Source organism: Mus pahari, chromosome 21 (genome assembly GCF_900095145.1).
Source record: "Mus pahari chromosome 21, PAHARI_EIJ_v1.1, whole genome shotgun sequence".
Taxonomy (NCBI): Eukaryota; Metazoa; Chordata; class Mammalia; order Rodentia; family Muridae; genus Mus; species Mus pahari.
In genome coordinates, this window is record NC_034610.1 from 28,715,685 (window position 1) to 28,737,268 (window position 21,584).

Below are 21,584 nucleotides of genomic sequence, written 5' to 3' on the forward strand. Positions count from 1 at the left end.
AGACTGCTCCCAGGCAGACACCCCTCCTCGGGCGGGAAAGGTGCTGGATGTGCCCAGCAAACTTTTATATTCTTAGTTACGCTGGTAACATTCAGGTGATATGGAAGGAGATTTCATAACTCTCAGGTGCTAAAAGGCACAATTCTTCTTTAAAAAACAACAACAACAACAACAAAAAAGACCTTTCAACTTAAAAAATTACACTCCTATTTGCTTATTGGTGGTGCCATGATGAGGTTGGGGGTAGGAGGAAGTGGCACACATGCCCCAGCATGCATTTGGAGGTCAGACAACATCTTACTGGAGTCGTATCTCTCCTAACGCCATGTGGGCGCCGGGGAATGCAAGCAGACTTCAGGCTTGCTGGCAGGATCGGTCACCCATTGAGGCATCTTGTCAGCCCATCAAATGTGTGGGGCTTTTGTTGTTGTTTGGGTTTGGGGTTTGGGGATTTTGTTTGGTTGCAGGGAGGGTTAGAGGAGGCAGCTTGTTTAGTTTAAGATCCACATTTATTCCCCTTCAAAACACATTGCTAGAAAGAATTGATGTGTCCCTTCTAGCCCAATGATGGCGCTGCACTTGCTGTAGTCCCCTGCCTTTAAATGCATGGCATCTGCTAAAGAGAATGACCAAACCCTCATGGAACCTTCCAGACCGCATCTGCCTTCTTCCCTCATTTGATGCCCCTCCCCACAGGGATCACAGGAATAGTTTCCTTGTTACCTAAGCCACACGGCATCCACATGCTCCCCGTTCATGTCCGTCTATCTGTGTCTTGCTATTGTTTTAACATTTGGTCCTCTGCCTGGGGAGTGGGTGGTTCCCTCTAAGCTACACCGCTTCAGTCTCCACAGAGAAAGCAATATTTTGTTATGAGGTAAAGTTTCAAGCCAGGCCCTGGCCAGGGCCTTTCCCATGTGGGGAGATGGAAGGAACAGCCAGGGAGACGATAATTTTCCTTGAGTTTGAGCTCATTAAAATCTTACCCTGTCCTCAGTGGGTTATTTATTGATCTAAGCATCTAGCACTGTTTCTTTCCAGAAAGAATTAGCATCTATGCTGTGATCATGGGTGGGAGTGGGGATGGCTTTGTCCCTTCTGTGCGGGATTCACTGCCCCCGGCTGCTTATTAACACAGCTGCTTTAGAGATGTATATAGATATGTAGCTGAGGAGCTGGAATAAGATTCTCAAGATTTATGGGTAATGAAGAGAACGGGTTATATCAAAGACACCACGTGTAGGAACCAGAGGGTTCTTAGGGGGCTGGTATGAAGCTATGGTCCCTGGCTTCTCCCAAAATGAACACTTCACTGTTCTTCTCCCACATCCTTTCAATAGGTGTTTTAACATATTCTGGTCTTGTGGTCTTTGTGCAAGAAAGCCTAGGAAAATGATGTTTCTTATCTGCTGCTCTGGAGCCAGCCTTAAACATTTGCATTGCCTTTGAGAATCGCTGTGGTAGAATTTATGACAGTCATTTAAGTATGTAAATGAGAAATGGCTTTTCGGAACAGATGTTTACAATCGTCTTTCCACCAGAACACTTTTCCCCTACACATAACATCACCGGCGAGTCGAGCTGCTTCTCAGATCTGTCTGCAGGGATCATGCACAGCTTGAACCGGTCAGACTGCTGGGGCTGCTGGCTCCACGGACCTTGGTGCCGGTTAACTGTGTCATGGCTGTGTAGCCTGGAGGAGGAAGAATGGCTAGTTAGGCAATTGTTTCAGCAGCGATATCTCTTATATTCTTTCTTTTTAAGTTTCTCTCACTTACTTCCTCTTCCTCTCCCTCCCTCCCTTCCTGTGCATGCACATGTGTGTGTGAGTGTGTGTGTGTGAGTGTGTGTGCGTGCGCGTGTGCGTGCGTGTGTGTGCGTGCGTGTGTGTGTGCACGTGTGTGTGCGTGTGCGCATGTGCGCGTGTGTGCGTGTGTGTGTTTGCATGCGTGTGTGTGTGCACGTGTGTGTGTGTGTGTGTGTNCTGCCTATTGTATGGAGTCACTGAAAATCTTGAATAACTGAGAGCGTGGGAGAGAGAGAGAGAGAGAGAGAGAGAGAGAGAGAGAGAGAGAGAGAGAGAGAGAGAGAGAGAGAAAAGAGTGTGTTGCATGCTCATCTGAGTGTGAGTGAAGCCACAGAAAGCCATGGGAAGGTCAGAGGCTCAGTTTTCACCTTGTTTGACATAGAATCTCTTTGGTTGTTTGCCAGTGCATGCCCCAGGCTAGCTCACCCACCAGGTTCTGGGGACCTCCACCACCTTACTCATCATTGGTGCACTAGGGTCACAGCCACACTACCAGGGCTGGTTATATGTGAGTTTGGGGATTTGAGGTTGGGTCCCAGGTTTGCATTACAAGTTCTTTACTGGCTGAGCTATTCTCCCAATCCTCTTTCTTCTGAACATGGATAATCCATAGAGGAACGATTCATTAAATGATGCATATGGAGCTTATACACCGAGGCGGCTACCATGATGATATTTTTAAAGTTCCATTTTCTTTGTAAGACACATTAGTCATGTTCTGCTTATCCTAAGATATGCTTGAGGGTTGGAGAGATGGCTCAATGGTTAAGAGCACTGACTGCTTTTCCAGAGGTCCTTAGTTCAATTTCCAGCCACCACATGGTGGCTTACAACCATGTGTAATGGGATCTGATGCCTCCTTCTGGTGTATCTGAAGACAGCTTCAGTGTACTCATGTACATAAAATAAATAAATCTTTTTCTTTAAAAAAAAAAAAAAGAAAGAAAATATGCCTGAGTAGAATTGGTCCACAATTTTAGTTCATGTCAGCAGTTTGGAATGAAGCTCAAAGTCTTTTATTAAAATTGTCTGTTACTCCAGCACTTGGGAGGCAGAGGCAGGCAAATTTCTGAGTTCGAGGCCAGCCTGGTCTACAGAGTGAGTTCCAGGACAGCTAGAGCTACACAGAGAAACCCTGTCTGGAAAAAAACAAAACAACAATAACAAAACAAAAACAAAAACAAAACTGAAACCAAACAAAAAAAATTGTCTGTTACTTTGGCATCATCGAATATCTGAAGTTACTCCTGTCTTCATGCTATAGATTAATGTGTGTGATTTTCTCTCTTTTATGCCTTTTAGCTTCGAGAGGCAGACATTGTGGTCTTGGGCTCACCTAAGCCAGAAGAGATTCCTGCTGCGTGGATTCCATCAGGAACCACTGTTCTCAATTGCTTCCATGACTTCTTGTCAGGTAGATGTCTTCGCCTTGGTGGGGCAGGACAATGACTAAGGCAGGTCGGATGACAGTCACCTTGTTTCTTTGGGAGACCATGTTCTTGAGATGATGGCTGTTATAGCTGTGAGTGGGCAGGACAAGAGACTGGACTGTTACCAAGTGCCTATCTTTGGGGCAGAGGTTCTCAACCTGTGTGTGGAGTCCCATATCTTGCATATCTGATATCTTGCATATCAGATATTTACATTGCGATTCACAACAGTAGCAAAGTTACAGCTACAAAGTAGCAATGAAAGTCATTTTATGGTTGGGGGAAATCACTACAACAGGAGGAACTGCATTAAAGGGTTATAGGGTTAGGAAGGTTGAGAACCACTCCTTTGGAGTTTTTTTGATACCAGGCTCATATAATGGGCAGAGAGAAACCAAGAAGTCAGTGATGTATCTGCCCCAAATGCCTCTGGTGACCTCTGGTACTGACAGACATGACAACTGTGACCTTAAGGACACGCATGAGGTAGACAAGAAATGGTGTTCTTTATATTCTAAAGCACGGTGGCGTCTTTTCTTGTATTCTTAGCAGCATCTCTGTGGGAAAGCGTTGGGGGAGATGGAGCTGCCGGGAGGACCAGAATGGAGGTGAATGGTGTGTTCTCAGAGCTTTCCTCACAGGGCCCCCTGAAACATTCTACCTTTAAAAGCACAGAGAGCAATGGAGCGGGGTAGAGGCGCAGGAGAGAGGCAGTCGTGTGTGGGGGAGCCCCTCAGTTTCTTCAAAACATCCTCCTGTGGCTGTCAGGAGGGCTTAGTGTGCAAAGGAGCTCGCCACCAAGCCTGGCGACCCGAAAGCAGTCCCCAGGTCCTACTTGTAGAACAGAGAATCACACCTCCACACACACAAACCACAGCCACGGCACACAAACACCACACACACACACACACACACACACACACACACACACACACGCACTACATAAATGTAATTTTTAAAATTAAAAGTTAAAAGAATAAAATGCATGGTTTGCAAGGCTGGGGTGTGTGGCTCTGTGGTAGACGGGCTTGCCCGACAAGCGTGAAAGTGTGAGTCCCATTCCTTGTGCTCTGAAAACAAAAGCTCATAAAGTACACGTCCTATTGCCTGCAAACATGCATACAGCTTTTATTTGTCCCCCTAAAAAAGCAGCCTCTAGCCTATAAATCATGACAGAAGCAGATTGGGCTCAGCCCAGAGTCCTAGTTAGATGAAGGACTTAGTTGTAATATTCCTCCTTCTCAATGATTTTACATTCTCCGCAAGATTATTTACCTGCTGGTTTTTGTTCGCGTTTATATTGAGAACATTTTGGGCACAATTGTAGCTGGAGACAGAAATCTACTTCAATATTTTTTTGGACTGTCTTTTTAAGCTCTGTAAAAAAAATGATATATTTTGTGTCATGAAAACTCTTTATTTTTAATGTTTCTTTGAGAGCTCTTGGTTTTGATAGTGCTTTTTCTAAAGACATTACACCTTTAATCCCAACACTCAGGAGGCAGAAACAGGTGAATCTCTTACTTGTAGGCATGGCTGGTCTGCGTACCAAGCCAAGGGCCACCCAAGAACTATATAGTGAGACCCTGTTTCAAACTGAAAAATGAATGATGATGATGATAATAATAAATAACATTAGATTTTGTTGGAGAATTGGCATGAGGTTAATTATAAAATTCTCGAAGAATATACATTAACTATTTTATTTAAAAAATAATTAGGTTTCAATGGTTCGGTACTAGGAAGGGCATAAAAGACTAGAAGCCTTCTACATTGAGTTAGTTTTCTAGAAGTAGAATATTTGCAGCTAGTTTCTTTTCAGTTTGTCTGGTCCCTTTGTAATCGTTTCCTTGTTGGTTTGGGAATGTCATGTGAACAAGACAGCGCCTGGCCCATAGTGAGCACACGTGAGCGTTGACCATGAGCAGGTAAAGAAAGCCCTGTGAAACTAATGGGTGGATTGTTTGGAGTCATTTTTTTAAAGAAGAGAAGTTCTTTTGTTTGAGCTCCAGGCCAGAATTTTGAATACACTGTGGTTGGGTGTGGTCAGGAAAGGTCTTTAATGAGGTTTTCATCCTCATTGTTATCATTGCAGACCCTCCCCCCCAAGTCCCCACATAGACAGGATCTGGGGGTTATGGGTAACTCTGCAAAGGCATCCATACCTAATTGATACCTACCCCTAGAGCTTTGTCCTGATGCCTGATGCCAGTGATGTTGTGCTCAGAAAACAGACCTAACAATCGGGACTTTCATTCCACGGTCTAATGAACTGAGTGTGTGAAATTTAGACACAAATTCTACATTCTTATTCAGGCTAGAAAATCAATTACTTTACTTATTACATAAAACTATTTTTAAAAGAAGAAATGCTATGATCTTTTTATTATTATTATTATTATTATTATTATTATTTTCTTTATTTACATTTCAAATACTATCCCGAAAGTTCTCTATAGGCCCCCCACCCCCCGCGCCTCTGCTTCCCTACCCACTCACTCCCACTACTTGGCCCTGGCCTTCCCCTGTGCTGGGTCATATAAAGTTTGCAAGACCAAGGGGCCTCTCTTCCCAGTGATGGCCGATTAGGCCANCAAGACCAAGGGGCCTCTCTTCCCAGTGATGGCCGATTAGGCCATCTTCTGCTACATATGCAGCTAGAGACAGACACGAGCTCGGGGGGGGGGGGGTACTGATTAGTTCATGAAATGCTGTGATCTTAAAGCACTTTGATTGCTGGGGGGTGGGGGGGGAGGAACGACTTTGCCCTAAGTACGGCCATTTTGTATGCCATGTTGGAAGATGTAGAAACCTGTGTGTTAAATGGGATGGAGAGGCTGGTATTTAGTTTGGGGCCCGGAGAGTAGCATCAAACGGCAGCATCTTTGGGTTTCAGTGAAATTTGCAGAGTCTCCTCATGCTGTGAAAGTGGTACCTAGTGTGGAGTGAGAACGGTCATGAGCTGTCTCCAGGGCTCAGGGTAGGAAACCAGGTGATCCAGAGGGATCAAGGGTTTTCCCTTCTGTGGCCCTGAAAGGTGACAGTTGGATGTACCGGAAAGGAAAGGTTATGTCACTCAAAGCAAAGACAATCATTTGTGAGATTTTATTTTGTTTTTAAGTCAGAGTCTCATTGTTCAGCTGAGGCCTGCTTTAAACTCTCCATCCTCTTGCATTAGCTTCTGGAGGCTGAGGGTATAAGGGTGAACCACCACCAAACCAGACTTAATTGTTTGGGTCTTTTATTTGTGTGTGTGTGTGTGTGTGTGTGTGCGCGCGCGCGCGCGCACACGTGTGCGTGCTCCCTGAAGTGTGAGACTTTAGATAGCCCTGGAGCTAGAGCCACAGGTGGTTGTGAGTCATTATTGTGAGTTCTGGGTACCATGAAACCCCAGTCTTCTGCCAGAGTAATATGTTCTTGACTTCTGTGTTCCACCTGCCCACCACCTCCATACCCTGATTTTTTTTTTTTTTTTTTAACTCTTATTTATACGGACCCTCTAGGCTGTGTGGCTTTGAGGAAATCACTTCAGCTTTCCACTCCTCATAGATAAATGGAACTGAGAAACTCACCTGGGAAGGACAAATGATGTGGCGATTTGGGGGGGCAGTGACTTTAGCATACTAGCTACCCCTGAATGTTGGTTCACTTTCTGCACCCTTCCCTCTCCACCATATTGCCAGCACACACTGGCCATGACTTCACAGCTACAGAATGTATGCAATGCTCTTAGAAGTTATGTCCAGGGAAGTAAGAAAGGTGGGAGATTCTAAAAGAATATGGTGGCAGCTTCTGAGAAATTGGGCGGAGCCAGGCAGGATTCAGTCATCCTGTGTGTTTGGAATGAGATGAGAATGTTTTCTTCTGACCTCTGGGGTCCATGTCTGTAGTAGCTGGCTCTCCTCTTCTCATAGGCCTGTCCCTGAGGTATCTCGCCAATTTTCTAGTTCAAATTTCAATTTGTTCTCAGTACATCCGGTTAGTTTTTAAGGTTGGGGATGTAGCTCAGTTTGTAGAGCTCTTACTAAGCACATGTAGGAGCCTGGGTTTGATCCTCACCTTGGCATAAAATCTGATGTGGTGATGTATATTCCAGAATCCCAGCACTGGGAGGTAGGAGATGAGGACCAGAAGTTTAAGATCGGCCTTAAATACATAATGTCCTTCTCCAAACAAAACAAAACAAAAAAAAACAAAAATGAAATAAACAAAAACAAAACCATTCAGGTTATGCATATAGTGTATTGGTTCTTCCTTTGGTCACAGAGGTTGCAAAATTGTATAGGATAATTGTAATGTTTACATCATTTTCACTTCTTCAGAGCTTTCTCTTTAAAGGGTGTGAGTTGTATGCTGCGATGTGATGGGATTCACACGGTGGGAATGATGATGGCTTCTCTCAAGGGCACTGTCTCAAAACGATGCTAGAGGGTTTCTTCTGGCTTCCTTCTCTGTCCACCCCCATTTCTCCTCTCACATGTGTTCTGTGGAGCTGGAAAACTAATGACAGCATGGTGTTTGTTTAAGGTTGATCTGCATTAATTCCCAGTTTTTACCTCTTCTGGATTTGGAGAATAACTTGTCATCCTTGAGGGGCAAACCATGAAAGAGTTGTCCGTAGATTCGTAGGTTTGTAATGGAAAGGTGGCCCACCAGCTGCCTCTGTGTCAAAGCCAGGTCCTGATTGTGGTATGGCAACGAGGGCAGAAGACTGTCTTTCTCCCTTCCTCTGTAACTTAGTGGTCTGTTAGACATCCCTGTGTGCTCCAAGAAGGGATTGTTCCGACTTCCAGAGGTAGCAGAGTAACACATAAGCCGTGACTTTTCTTTCTGAATGAAGTTTTAGTCATCATCATTTTTTAAAAATTATAAATGGAATGCCATCTTTTAAATTGACTTGCTCCTAGAAACTATGAGTTAAATGAAAGTATTTAGTGAGAAATGAAAAGATCCATCTGGGCTTTGGGACAGGACCTGCTGTGGGCTGTGGGGTGTGGGCTCTGGGCTCTGGGCCAGCCTCCAGGTGAGTCCTTCCTTCACACCTGGCAGTGCTAAACCGAAGGTTTCCTTTCTCAAGTCTCATTAGCATTCAGATGGAGTGAGAATGTAGTCCTACTTCACTGAACCCCTCGTCTTAATGGTTTCAGATTCTCTGGAATCAATTCTGTCTCAATATTTATCCCCTTCTCCAGAAAGAATACAAAGTTTATCGAAGCTAATCTGCCAAATGAACAAGTATACAGAATCAAATAAAAATATCTTCTGACCCAATCACAAAAGCAAACGTTAACCCAAGTAGTGCTAGACACCCACTTCAAGAAGAGAGGTTTTGGCCTCTGTATGTAAGATTCTTGTACTGTGTGTGTGTGTGTGTGTGTGTGTGTGTGTGTGTGTGTGTGTGTGTGTTAGCTTGTCGGCACTGCGACTCAGTAATAACTCACTTGTCTAGTATGTGAGATGGCAAGCCTTAGTGCGTCTCTTAGTTTTTAGAGCCCAAAAAGCTAAGGTCGGCCCTGTGTGTGAACATCAATCGTCAGCTTGCCCAGCTGTTGTGGACAGATCTGGTGCCCTGACACCTACAGCTTCAGAGGCAACTTTGGGAATTTGTTGAGTGTATTTAGGGTCAGGGCTGGGTCTCTGCAGAAGGAGAGGATTTGACCTGGTCACAGGCTTCTGTTAGGTTAGCCCTGGGGTTGGTTATGGCTCCCTCCCTCAGGCCTCTCATCCTTTCACTAGTCTCTGCTGCCTTCTTCAAAAATTCCTCCTGATTTCTGGTCCCATCACGATGATGTATTCTCTTCAGGATTCATTTCCCTTTATTCAGCTGTCTAGAGACAGGAAGGAAGGGAGGGAGGGAGGAAGGAAGGGAGGTAGAGAGAAAGTGAGGAAGGAAGGAAGGAAGGAAGGAAGGAAGGAAGGAAGGAAGGAAGGAAGGAAGGAAGGAAGGGAGGGAGGAAGGGAGGAAGGGAGGGAGGAAGGGAGTTCTGTTCTGTGCATACCTGTTTTTCACAGTGTTCCTCATGCCTTGAAGTCATCAACGGGCTGCTTTAAGCATAGCAATGCTTTTCCTAACCACGTCACAGTCTCTCTTTTCCCGAGCCCTGTGTTGTGCAAGAACCTAAAATGATAAAAATCCTTTACTGTGCAACTGTGTCCCTTATATTCTAGGAACATGCACTTACAAATTGATACCAGTCCCCGGAATGTAGCTGTCTTAATTCCCCATTGCTAAAAAGCAAGAGGAACGAACAGTACTTTTTTTTTTTCTTCTTCTTCTCCGTAGGAGTTGGACAGGATTTTAAGAGCAGGTCTCTAGTGGTTGGTTAAAGGAAAGCAAAGCAAATCTCTCCCATCCTTTGACTCTTCTGCCCAGATGTGATTTATAAAGCCACAATATTGCTAATCTTTAAACTATAGATGGGGGATGTGCTTTTTTTTTTCCAACACCCTGATTGCGTGTGACAATAGAACATTACAGAGCACATACCCTTAAGTGTTTTGTGCAATTTCTTGTAAAGAACTGTCAGCATAGTGGATAATTTAGGAGTCAAGTGGTCCCGAAACCCAAGAAAATGGTTTCTTAATTCAAAAATGTTGCTTTTAGGACTATTTATTTTCCCGTTAAGAGAGGGTGCAGGCCAAAGCATTTTACATGTATGTTTTCTTTTAATAAATGTTATAATTGTTAACTAAAGGAGGGGAAAGTAAAATTCTTATTGATGCTTCCCAAATTTGAAAAACAGATGTAATTGTCAACTTTCTGCCCTGTGAAAAATTACTGAGAACGTCAACTGCTAAGCAAGAAAGTCTATTTTGGTTCACAGTTTCTAAGAATTTATGCCATGTTGCTTTAGGCCTGTGATAGAACACTACATCCTGGCAGGAGTGGGGACAAGGAAACAAACAGAAACTGGAAGGGCCTGGTGTCCCAGTGTCTCCTTCAAGGCCATGACCCCAGCGACCTCGCTTCCTCCCCCTAGGTCCCACCTTCTTAAAATGCCAACACAGGCTGATGAACCAGCCCAGACCCAGAACAGCATCACGTAACCCCTAAGATGAATATCCTAAAACATAATTGCTTTTGATAGAAATTAGGTCATATTTCTGACAGAACTTTTCTTTTGATAATTCGAAACAAAACAAGCAATCGATGGGCTGAGGCTATGTCTCATTGGATAAAGTGCCTGCCACAAAAGCATACAGGCTAGAATTCAGATCTCCATCTCCCACATGAAAGCCAGGTGGGAACAGTAGGCACCTGTTAAGCTGCAGCATCAACAAAGCACCCTGCCTCCATAAACAGAGAGTGACCAAGGAAGACACTTGGCATCAACCAAGCTCAAGTGTGCTTGAACACACACACCCGCATACCCACGTGCATGTGAACACATGCACACTTGCACACACGTGTGAATACATATACATACACACTGAAAAATAAACCCACAGTTACGATTGGTATAGTGGCTTACACCTATTATCTCAGAAATTAAGAGGTAGAGCAAGGCAGATCTCTGTGAATTTGAGGCCAGCCTGTTCTACATTGTGAGTTCCAGGTCAGTCAGGGCTACAATACTGAGTCCCTGTCTCAAAACAACAACAAAAAAATCCACAGTTATTACTTTGAAAACATGAATATAATCTGTAAATTATATATATATATATATATATATATATATATATATATATATATATGTATATACATTTTACACATATTATATAAGTGACAGGTGGTTGTCATTATTGTTGTTGTTGTTTTATGACCAAAGGAAGCTTGCTCTCTTCGCAGCTTTAGGGTTTATCCCCTAGATGTTTTTACTTCTGTATGTGCCTTGTGTTTGCAAGCAGCTTCACTTCTGCTATTGCTCTAGGGTTGTACAGTAAGGGTTCTAGGTTCTGAAGCCCCACTGTGTCAGAAATTCGAACGCTGAGTAGCACATATGTCTGGTAGTTAAAATGAGCATCCTGTATGGTACACCTCATGGACCCTGCCACATTTCAGTTCACACAGTTCTGGCAGGTTGATTTTTTATTCTTCATAACTGACAACCCAAGTGGGGCTCCACAGAGGTAGAGATGTGAATCTCTATAGGCCATGCTACCTCTACAATGAATATTATGGGTGTCTTTGGGTGCAGGAGTGGCAGAGGTGTGGGGCCTTGAACCCCAAGGCGTCAAGCCTGCCAAACAAGCACTCTATCACTTAGCTGTATCTCCATTTCTCTTACTTTTTAAATTTGAGACAGAGTTGGAATCTCTTCCTCAGGCTGGCCCTGAACCTGTAGTGCCCCTGCTTTGGCCTCCCGAGTAACCAGGATGGCAGACCACCAGACCAAACTAGAATTGTCTAAAGCCACCATTATATTATATTATATATATCTCTCTATTCACTCTTGTGTATGCTCTTGAGACAGGGTTACACTGTGGAGCCTAGACTTCGCTGTGTAGTCTAAGATAGTTTCAAGCTGTCAATCTTCCTGCCTCAGCTTTTCAAGTGCTGGATTTAGAGGCTGGGCTACTTCATCCAGCTAAGTGTGTCTTTGCTTTTGTAGGTCACAGTGTCACACGTGGGGTAACACTTGAAGAGCCTATGCCTGGATGTTTCTGTGTCCTTTGGTGTGAGCTATCCGTCAAGCATAGTGTGCTTTGTTAAACCATGCCTTCGTTATCCCTGGGTTAACAGCTTAAATGGACATTGACATCCCTCTAATATAAAATTACAAAATAGCCCCAGCTGAGAGTCTCAAGGTTGCGCCAGAGGTGACTTTGCCTGTAGACATTTCCTGACCTCCCAACTAGCTTCCTTGGTAATAACTGATGGCCACCACGATCCAGTGTGCTGGATTTTTACAGAGGACAATTGTTTATTAGTGAAAGTATGTTATAAGCCTTTTTCCATTCAATGTGTTTGCAGGGAAACTGAGAGGAGGTTCTCCTGGGGTCCCTGTGAACGGAATCATTGCAGAAGAGAACGTGAGTCTCCTTGCTGCGGCTCTGCGGATTCAGGTTTGTTTGACGCGGCCATTTGAGTTTGGGTTTAGTAGTAATTGCTAATGTTTTCCAAGTGTTTTTCTGCCTGTCGGATGAAGTTTTAGACACTCCACATTTGGGGTCAAAGCCCTCTGATAGGAGGAAATGGGTACTTAGGAGCTTTTTACCTGCCTACCATTGCATGATGTGTGTGTGTGGCGGATGCCCAAAGTCGTGTCTGCATAATGCATTACCTCTCAAAGGTAGCAACACAAAAACTTAAAGCACGTATTGCCTCATCATTTTTCTGTGCCAGAGACCTGGGAGCTGGCTAGCTTCAAGCCTTTCGAGTGTTGAAATCAAGACGCCAGATGGGGCTTGGTTGAGGGCTGAGATGAAGAATCCATCCAAGATTCAGATGGTTCAGTCAATAAAGTGCTCGGTCCACAAGCACAGGGGCCCGAGTTTGATCCCCAGCACCCACATAAAAAATCTGGGAGCAGTGGTGTGAGCCTGTCTTCTCAGTACTGAGGAGACGGACAGGAGGATGTCTGAGACAGTATAGTTCTAGGTTCAGTGGGAGATCATGTCTCAAAACTAAGGTGGTGTGGACCGGAGAGGTGACTGAGTGGTTAAGAGGGTGGGCTGCTCTTACAGAGGATAAAGCTTTGTTTCCCAGATGGCAGCTCACAATCATCTGTAACTCTGGCTCTAGGGGATCCAATGCCCTCTTTTGACATTCCACACACATAGTGCATAGATGATACATGTAGGGAAAATACCCATGTAATAATAATAATAATAATAATAATAATAATAATAATAATAATATAACATATTATAAAAACATATGTTGGAAAATATTAGAAGCCATACATGTTGTCAGTTCTGACCTCTATGTATAAGGACACATATGCACACAATAAATATTTTTAAAGAATAACCATATCTGCAGTCTTGGTATCTTTTGTGAATAGTTTTAACAGTGCATCTGTCTACAAGCCCATAAACAAAGTCTACAAGGCTGATTGCATGTGCGTCCCACTGTTGTTTATATCCTGTGATAACTGTCTTGCTTGGGGGTTCCTTTGGCTCCGTAAACCCCTCGCAGTCTTCCTGGAGTTGATGTGGGGACCCTGTCACCCTCACGTCTATACCATCTCCTTCCCTCTCTCTCCTGAAGAACATGGTGAGCAGTGGCAGGAGGTGGCTCAGAGAGCAGCAACATCGAAGATGGCGACTGCACTGCTTGAAACTGCAGCCTCTCTCGCCTGTGCCCAGGTAGGTGATGCTATGCTTGGCTGGTACTGATGGCGGCTCTCCCCAGGGACAGTCGCAGACTGGCATAACACAAGGCTTTTGAGTGTTTCTTTATCTGAAACCTGGTCCCAGGCTGATCTTGAACTCACTGTGGAGCCAAGGATGCTATGAGCTTCTGATCCCCTTGCCTCTGCCCCCCAAATACTGAGACGGTATGTGTGCACCACCTGCTTTTATGCAGTGCTTGGGTGCCGGGGATAAAACCCAGGACTTCCTGCACGCTAAGCAAGCATGAAGTAACGGAGCTACGTCACCAGCCCCAGTATCCGGGTTTTGGTGGTAGATAATTCTCTTTAATCATCAAATTGAGGTGTCATTATCACAAATCCTCCCTGATTATATGCTCACCATATTCTATCCATATTAAGATTGTATTTCATTTCATCTTAGCGACATGTCCTATATTAAATGGATACGTATCAGTTGTTTATCTTCATCATGTGAAAAGCACTATCTTTGTGTCTGAAGAAATATGTGTCATGCAGCATTTGGAAAGTATTGACTGAGGTTCATAACACCCAGGATATGGAGCAACTTATTGCTAAAGGCAGATATTTTTCTAGTCTTAGGGAAAATGACCAAACACACCAAGGACACTCACATAAAAGCTACATTCAGATTTCTTCCTGTTGTCCCAAAAGACATTGTGGTGATCAGGGTGGGTATTTTCGACAGCATCTTGGTGAATCTGAGTTCTAGATTCTCTCTGAGTAATTTGGAAATACAGATATAACCTTAGTGTGTGATTTAGAATGATTGGCATGATACCATATATGAGCCAGGGTCATTGCTGCCTGCCGTATCCCAGGGAGTTGGCCACACAACCTTATCTGGGTGTATAATGTCAGAACTGTTGTGTCTCTTCAAGTTCATTGTCCTCTCTCGTGCAGTGTGCTAGGCTCCAGGAATAAGTGTGTCTTCAGTCCTCCCTCTCAGGCAGATGTTCAATGGGATCGAAGAACAGACTGGCCCCAAATAAGAGAGACAGGGCACGTTGGCCACAGCAGTGTTCTCTGGGTGGTCTGCAGTACACACATTGGTGCTGAGAGCCCCTGTAATAACACAACCGTGTGCTCACCTCAGTCAATTCTGATGCCCAGCCATCCTCCGATGGAAGGTCCTGACTTTTTTCAGTCTGAGATTGGGTTCCAAGTACTGCATCCTTTCACGAGCCATTACATAATTAATAAAATATTCTGGACTATTATTTTTGGACTGAAAATGTGAAAGGGAGAAAGCATGGATGGAGATGAAACAAAATAGCATTTCCATATTTCTGAATAGCCAAGAGACACTTTGGCTAGCCGGGTGAGAAAGCATCATGTGGTCACCGTTCTATCCTCTGCCTCACGGAACTGTGTGCCCTATGATGGGTTTACCATAGCCATAGTATGAAGAACACACTTGGCCTCTGCCTGTGACTCGGGTGTTAAATTTGTGCCTGACACCGTTCTAGAGTCTTGATAAATGTTTTTGTAATAATATCTCACAAAGAAAGGGGGGGGAAGAGTCACTTTCTCATGCATCTTAATTGTTAGCAGTTGTGTTTAATTCTGCCTGGGAAAAGGGACCACAAAGCAATTGGGTTGATTTAATGGTTGGCGGGGTGTGCGGATGCATCTCCCTCGAGCGCCGACCACCTAAGCTGAGGCGACCGCCTCCGTCACGCTTCTTCTCTCTCCCTCCAGTGATATTGAGATTTCCCGAGGACAGACTCCAAAAGCTGTGGATGTCCTTGCCAAGGAGATAGGATTGCTTGCAGATGAAATTGAAATCTATGGCAAGAGCAAAGCCAAAGTCCGATTGTCCCTGCTGGAGAGGTTAAAGGATCAAACCGATGGAAAATACGTCTTGGTTGCTGGGTAAGACTCCACACTGACTCTACTGAAGAGACGTGTTTCTAGAACTGTCTTCCACATTTATCCATATTTATCTCTGTCCACACACCCCTTAAGTACATTGCGTTCTTGGTTTTGACCCTGTTCCTTTTCGTCTCAATTGACAAGCCTGCATTTGTCATGAGGTAAGGCTCCTCATGCCCAGAGCTGAGCGAATTAATCTCTATTCTGTGCATAGAGTCACGAGCTGCTAAGTTTGCCGTTTTGCTTTTAAATTTATTTTTTAACTTGTGATGCTGAGGCTCAGACCCAGAGTCTGGTACACGACGGGCAAGGTCTCTACCACTGAACTGCATCACCAGCCAAAACCGGAGTGGGGTGGCTTCTTTTGATGGTGCTGGAGAGTAAACTCAGGACTTCATGTATGCTAAGCGAGTGCTGCACCACTGAGCTACACTCCCAGCCCCCTGTGTTTATTATTCTTGCCCTGTATTCAGTATTGCTCCCGGGGTTCTTCCTACCAAGTCATGTTATGTAGCCCAGGATTCCCTTGAATTCTTCATCCCCCTGCCTTTATCTCTTCAGTGCTAGGATTACAAGCATGTGTGACCAGTCCCAGCTATCCTAGACGTTTAAATTTAGTTTTCCATGATTAAAATAACAATTAGAAGCACATTATTTTGAACTGTGTAAGGACTTGAGGAACATGTCATCTCATAGTCTACTGAAAATTTAAGATACTTTTGGGAAATGTCCATTCTCTTGTTAATGTCCTTGGTAGTTCATTGTCCTATGTGGACCTCACAAAACATTTCAAACTAAGATTGGCCATTTTCAATTGTATTGATACATGAAAAACAAATTGATACTTTTTATGAAAGGGGAGGTTTTTGTTGCTTCCTTTTTAAAGACATATTTGCTACCTGAATTATTCAACCAAGAGATGTGAACTATTCTGACATTAAGTTACATACATTCTTATGTGGTCATGCAATTTTGTGTGATTGACTGTTGCAAATGATGAGTAGGTGGATAAGTAGGTGGATGGATGGGTGGATGGATGGATAGATGAATAGGTGGATAGATGCATGCATGCATGATATTTAGATAGATAGATAGATAGATAGATAGATAGATAGATAGATAGATAGATAGATAGACAGACAGATAGATAATGGTGAGGCTTGACGCACAAAATCCATTTATCAAGTAGCAGCATTTCTTTGCTGTGGATTTGACTTCTAGTTAACTTAGACTGACTTAGTTATCCATGTGATTGCTTTCTGCTTTCATGTTGTTGGTTGTTGTCCTAGTTGAGTTGGTTGGTTGGTTTGTGTGTGTGTGTGTGTGGGGGGTGTTGTTGGTTGGTTGGTTGGTTGGTTGGTTGGTTGGTTGGTTTTGTTTGGTTTGGGGGTTTAGTGGGGTAGGTTCACTTTTTTTGTTTGTTTTGTTTTTTGTCAGCTAGGGTCATCTGGGAAGAGGGAAGCCTCAACTCAGAAAATGTCCCCATCACATTGGCCTGTAGGCAAGCCTATGGGGCGTTTTCTTGATGAATAATTGATGTGGAAGGGCCTAACCTCTTGTGCATGGTACCAACTCTGAGCCATGTAGTCCTAGTCTATATAACACGCCAGCTGAGAAAGCCAGTAAGCAGCGTTTCTCCGTGGTCTTTGGTTCACTTCCTGTCTTGGGGTCCTGCCTTGAGGTCCTGCCCTGCTTCCTCAGTGATGGGCAGTGCCTGAGAGCTGTAACAGGAAGTAACCCTTTCCTGCCCAGATTGCTTTTAGGTCATGGGATTTTATCATAGCAATAGAAAGCAAACTATGGCAGTTATAAAAATAATGTAACCTTACTATAAGAATTCCTTTTTAAATACTGAAAATAAACAAGAGAATAAAATATCACAATTTCCACCACTCAGAGGGAACAGTTCTTCGGGTCAGTATAGTGCTCACACTGATAGGCCCTTCCTTAAATGCGGTCATACCATGTGTGTTTGGTGGTACACTTCTAACAATGAGCTCATACATATTACTCTTCTCATGGACCTGTGGCAAGCATCCCACTGTTTACATCTGAGTTCCCCAAATGGATGTGACACATCTTTCCATTGCCTCTAGCTTCATCGTTCCCCATGGAGAACACGTATTAATGACGGCTCACAACTACTAGTATAGAGTGTCTCTAATTCTTCTAGTACAGGGGTTCTCAACCTGTGGGTTGAGGTCCCCTTTGGGAGTCAAGCAACCCCTTTATGGGGTTGCTTGAGGCCCCTTTGGGAGTCAAGCAACCCCTTCATGGGGTCACCTAAGACCATCAGAAAACACAGATATTTACATTATAGTTCATAACAGTAGCAAAATTACAGTTATGAAGTAGCAACAAAAATAATTTTATGGTTGGGGGTCACCACAACATAAGGAACTGTATTAAAGGGTCACATCTTTAGGAATGTTACTAACCACTCTTCTGGTTATATTGAGGCAGGAAAATGGCTTGACAATGTGACAAGGATGCTCTACAATTGACACCTCTACTGATACACATTTCCACTGTTTCCAAGTTTGAGGTCACTGTAAACTGCTAAAGTGGATAACGCTGGATATGCCTATCTGTGCCTTTACCCCCTTAGGAAGATTCTTCAGACACTTCTGGATTCTCCAGAGGGGAAATAAGTTGTAGTCAACTTTTGCAGTCTGCCAGGGGATTAGTTCCAGGCAGCTCAAGACATGGAAATCTGAAGTTCATGTCCCTCCCATAAAATGCCGTAGTGTTTGTATATAATTTACGTGTAACCTTTTATAAACATTAAGCCACCCTTAGATTGCCTCCAGTAGTTAATACAGTGTAAGGGCTATACAGATATTTATTAAACTCTCTTGTTTAGCGAGTAGGGCAAAGAAGTTTATACTTGTTCCATACAGATTTTCTTTTTCTTTTTCCAAATAATTTGGGGTAGCCCCTCATTGCTTGTGGCTGCTTTGGCTGCCAGCCTTTGCACTACCTGGGTTCCTTTCTAACCTGAGAGGCCAGCCCTCACATTCTTACATCCGGGCATAGAGATGTCGATCCTACCTTGGATACCCCACCTCTGAGCGGAGTGGCAGGAAGGACACCGTCATTCCTTACCCCTGCATCTGAGCTTGGAGCATCTTCTACTCAAGTTTGCTTTTAGGCAAGTAGGTTTGATGCAGGCTTGCAGGGAGTAAGCACATTATTGGACCCTGAGATATTTAAAAGCATCTTAGAGCTAGGAAAGGTGACGTGTATCTGCCGTGTATACAATCATCAGTGATCAAATGCTGCTTTGCATAATTGTTATGTGTGTGTGTGTGTGTGTGGCGGGGGAATGGCAGATGCATATTGAGGGCCATTGCAGAATGGATAGAAATTCTGTTCTAATCCCAGGAGTCTAATCACTGTTTTTAAATGAAACTCAAATAGCAGTTTTAAAAAGCCAACACTCTTAACACAATACAACCTGAAGATACACCCACTTGATACTTAATATGCTAAAAATGACCACTGAAGTAGATGACTTCCCTAAAAAAAACACATACACCCTTTTTAAAATGTGTCTATCTAATACATGGATTTGCCTCCTTTCTCCGGAATTTGGATTGTCTTGGTGGGTCTCACTGAGTTTTCTCACCGTGGTTCAGTTCAGAAGACGGGGACAGGAGTTATAGAGCCCTTGCCTAGCGTGTGTGAGGCCTTGGGTTTAATCTCCAGAACCTTTAGGATAAGATCCAAGGATCTCAGGAGGAATGTGTCATCTGATAATAAAGGAAGATTCATGACGCATTTTTTCCTCATGAAGTGGTGGTGATACACTTCATCTGGGGCTTGTCTAGTTTAGAAATAAAGCCCAGCTCTAGACGTGGCCCTGCCTTGAGCTAAGAACGGAGTTGACGTGTCTTTAACAAAAGCTATGATGATATCGTCATCAAGTTCCCAATGTGGGAGTTAAACCATTAGGGCCTGGCCTCTGGCCACATGCTAGATCCAGCTTCTTAAATCTGGAGTCATGTCTCCAAATGTGGTTTAAGTAAAGAGGGCAATAGTAAGTGATTTTCGATTGCGTAGCCATCAGAAATTAATTCAGCATAAAGCACATAATATACCTGACATGTCTTTGGCAGTGCACACCCTTGCTCCATTGTGTGTCTTGAATGTACGACATCTGCGCTGGGCACACCATCACACCACACACCAGTTAAAATTCCTGAAACACATGAGCTCACACTCATACTTTTAGCTGTGTATACAGAGTTTAATGTTCTGATAGAAGTGTGCTGGTTTAACTACTGGGAAAAGAAGACTTATGATATTTAATATTTTCTTCCCATCACTTTAGCGTATAAGTATCAAGTCAGTGTATCTTTAGGTTGTATTGTGTTAGAGTGTTTGATTTTTAAAGTTGCTATTTGAGTTGCTAACTTGAGTTTCATTTAAAAAAAAAAAAAAAACAATCATTAGATTTTTGGGATTCGAACAGAATTTCCACTAGTTTCTACAATGGCCCTACATACCCTTTTGCCAGGTTTTTTGTATGACATATTTATACAAAGTAGCATTTGATCATTGATGATTATTAAATCAAAGTGTCTTTCAACTCTGAAACATATTAAAGATGTTTTGTATTCTGTAGTATTAAATATTCATCGATTAGATATAAATATCATATATATATATTTATATATATATAAATCTGCACATCACTTTCCTTTTTAATAAATTGTAAATTATATATTCTAAAGAATTGAGTTTTAAGTTTATAATTTATTATTAATGTTTGAATGGCATACTCATTTTGTATATATAAGATTGCACAAAAAAAGTCTTGGTTGAAAGAATTCACAACAAAAGTAGCATTAAGCAACCCTGTGTTAAGCCATGCTTGGTACAGTGCACCTGTGTACCTTCAGTTCACTGCTTGGAAAGCAGAGGTAGGCAGAACTCTGAGTGAGTTCCAGGACAGCCAGGGCTACACAGAAACCCTGCCTCAGAGAGAGGGAGAGAGAGAGAGAGACAGAGACAGAGAGAGAGAGACAGAGAGAGAGAGAGAAAGACAGGCCCTGTGCCGGAGACTGCTGGCCAGCATGGTTGCACACACATTCACTTCAGTCCATACTCAGTAAACATCGCTCCACTCCATACTAGCCCCTTGCTGGCATGACTCTGTGTAGCCCAGCAGGAACTAGCAGATATACCATGTTGTAAATACAACTGCGGGCTGAACTTTGAGTCCTCAAGAGCAGATTAAGCAGCAGAAGAGCAAATGTTCTTTTTCGGAAACTATGTCTTAAGCCCTCTCACTTCACAGAACTGTTAGAGGCCACAAGTGAAGGGGGTTTTCCTTTCTCCTCTATTCAAAACCACACCAAAGCAAAAAACAGCCCATGAGTGGACAGTGATGAGCACAGAGCATCCCAGGCAGATATCTACTGCTTCTAGGGAGCCTCCACCACACTGCATTCTATACAAATAAACAGATTCAGGAGCCGGGTGTGGCGCATGCCTTTTATCCTAGCCCTTGGGAGAGAGATACATAGAGAGTGGATGTTTAAGGCCAGCCTGCTCCACACAGCCAATCCCAGGCCGGCCATGGCTGCGTAGTGAGAGCCTGTCTCAATGAATTAATTCTCCTTCAAATACAATACGCAATGTATTTGCCAATGTGTTAAATCGCTTTGGCAGCTGACTGACATTAGACTTAGTTATAATCTAAAATAGAAACTAAATTTGACATAAAAGTCACCGCCCTCGTTTTACTTTTAGTCAGATGAAAAGCCACAGGAAAGTGATATTATCAACTATTACATGCACTGTTGCAGTTTCCCTCCTTTTTAAAAGTCTCTTTTTTTTTTTCTGAAAATAATGTTGACTTATTGTATAAAACGTAGCATAAGGAAAAATCAGAAGGAAATAACATCTCATTACTCAGGGGTGGTTTTTTTTTCTTCCATTTCCTCTCCGTCTTTTACCTTTATACCCATCCTGTTTACACTTAAAGATTGAGCTATAAATAATGTTAAAGATTGAGCTATAAATAATGTTTGTGTCCTGTCTTTTCCTCTGAATTCTATAATGTAAATATTCTCCCACACTTTAGAAAATTCAGATACCCAGGGAATTTTCCAAGAAACCTAAATTGCCATACGTCCCCTACTGTACATCTCAATCTAGTGTAAACGTGGGTTAGAAATAGCAACACTG

General features: G+C 43.2%; 1 protein-coding gene across 1 annotated transcript in view; it reads left to right on the forward strand.

Annotated features, from left to right (window-relative positions):
* The window catches only part of Mthfd1l (methylenetetrahydrofolate dehydrogenase (NADP+ dependent) 1 like), a 184,297-nt gene that overhangs the window by 33,106 nt on the left and 129,607 nt on the right, over positions 1-21,584 (forward strand). The window contains exons 8-11 of the mRNA XM_021220926.1: positions 3,110-3,221; positions 12,152-12,243; positions 13,391-13,488; positions 15,216-15,389. Of these exons, the coding sequence (XP_021076585.1) occupies positions 3,110-3,221; positions 12,152-12,243; positions 13,391-13,488; positions 15,216-15,389 (476 nt within the window). The remainder of the gene's footprint in view (positions 1-3,109; positions 3,222-12,151; positions 12,244-13,390; positions 13,489-15,215; positions 15,390-21,584) is intronic.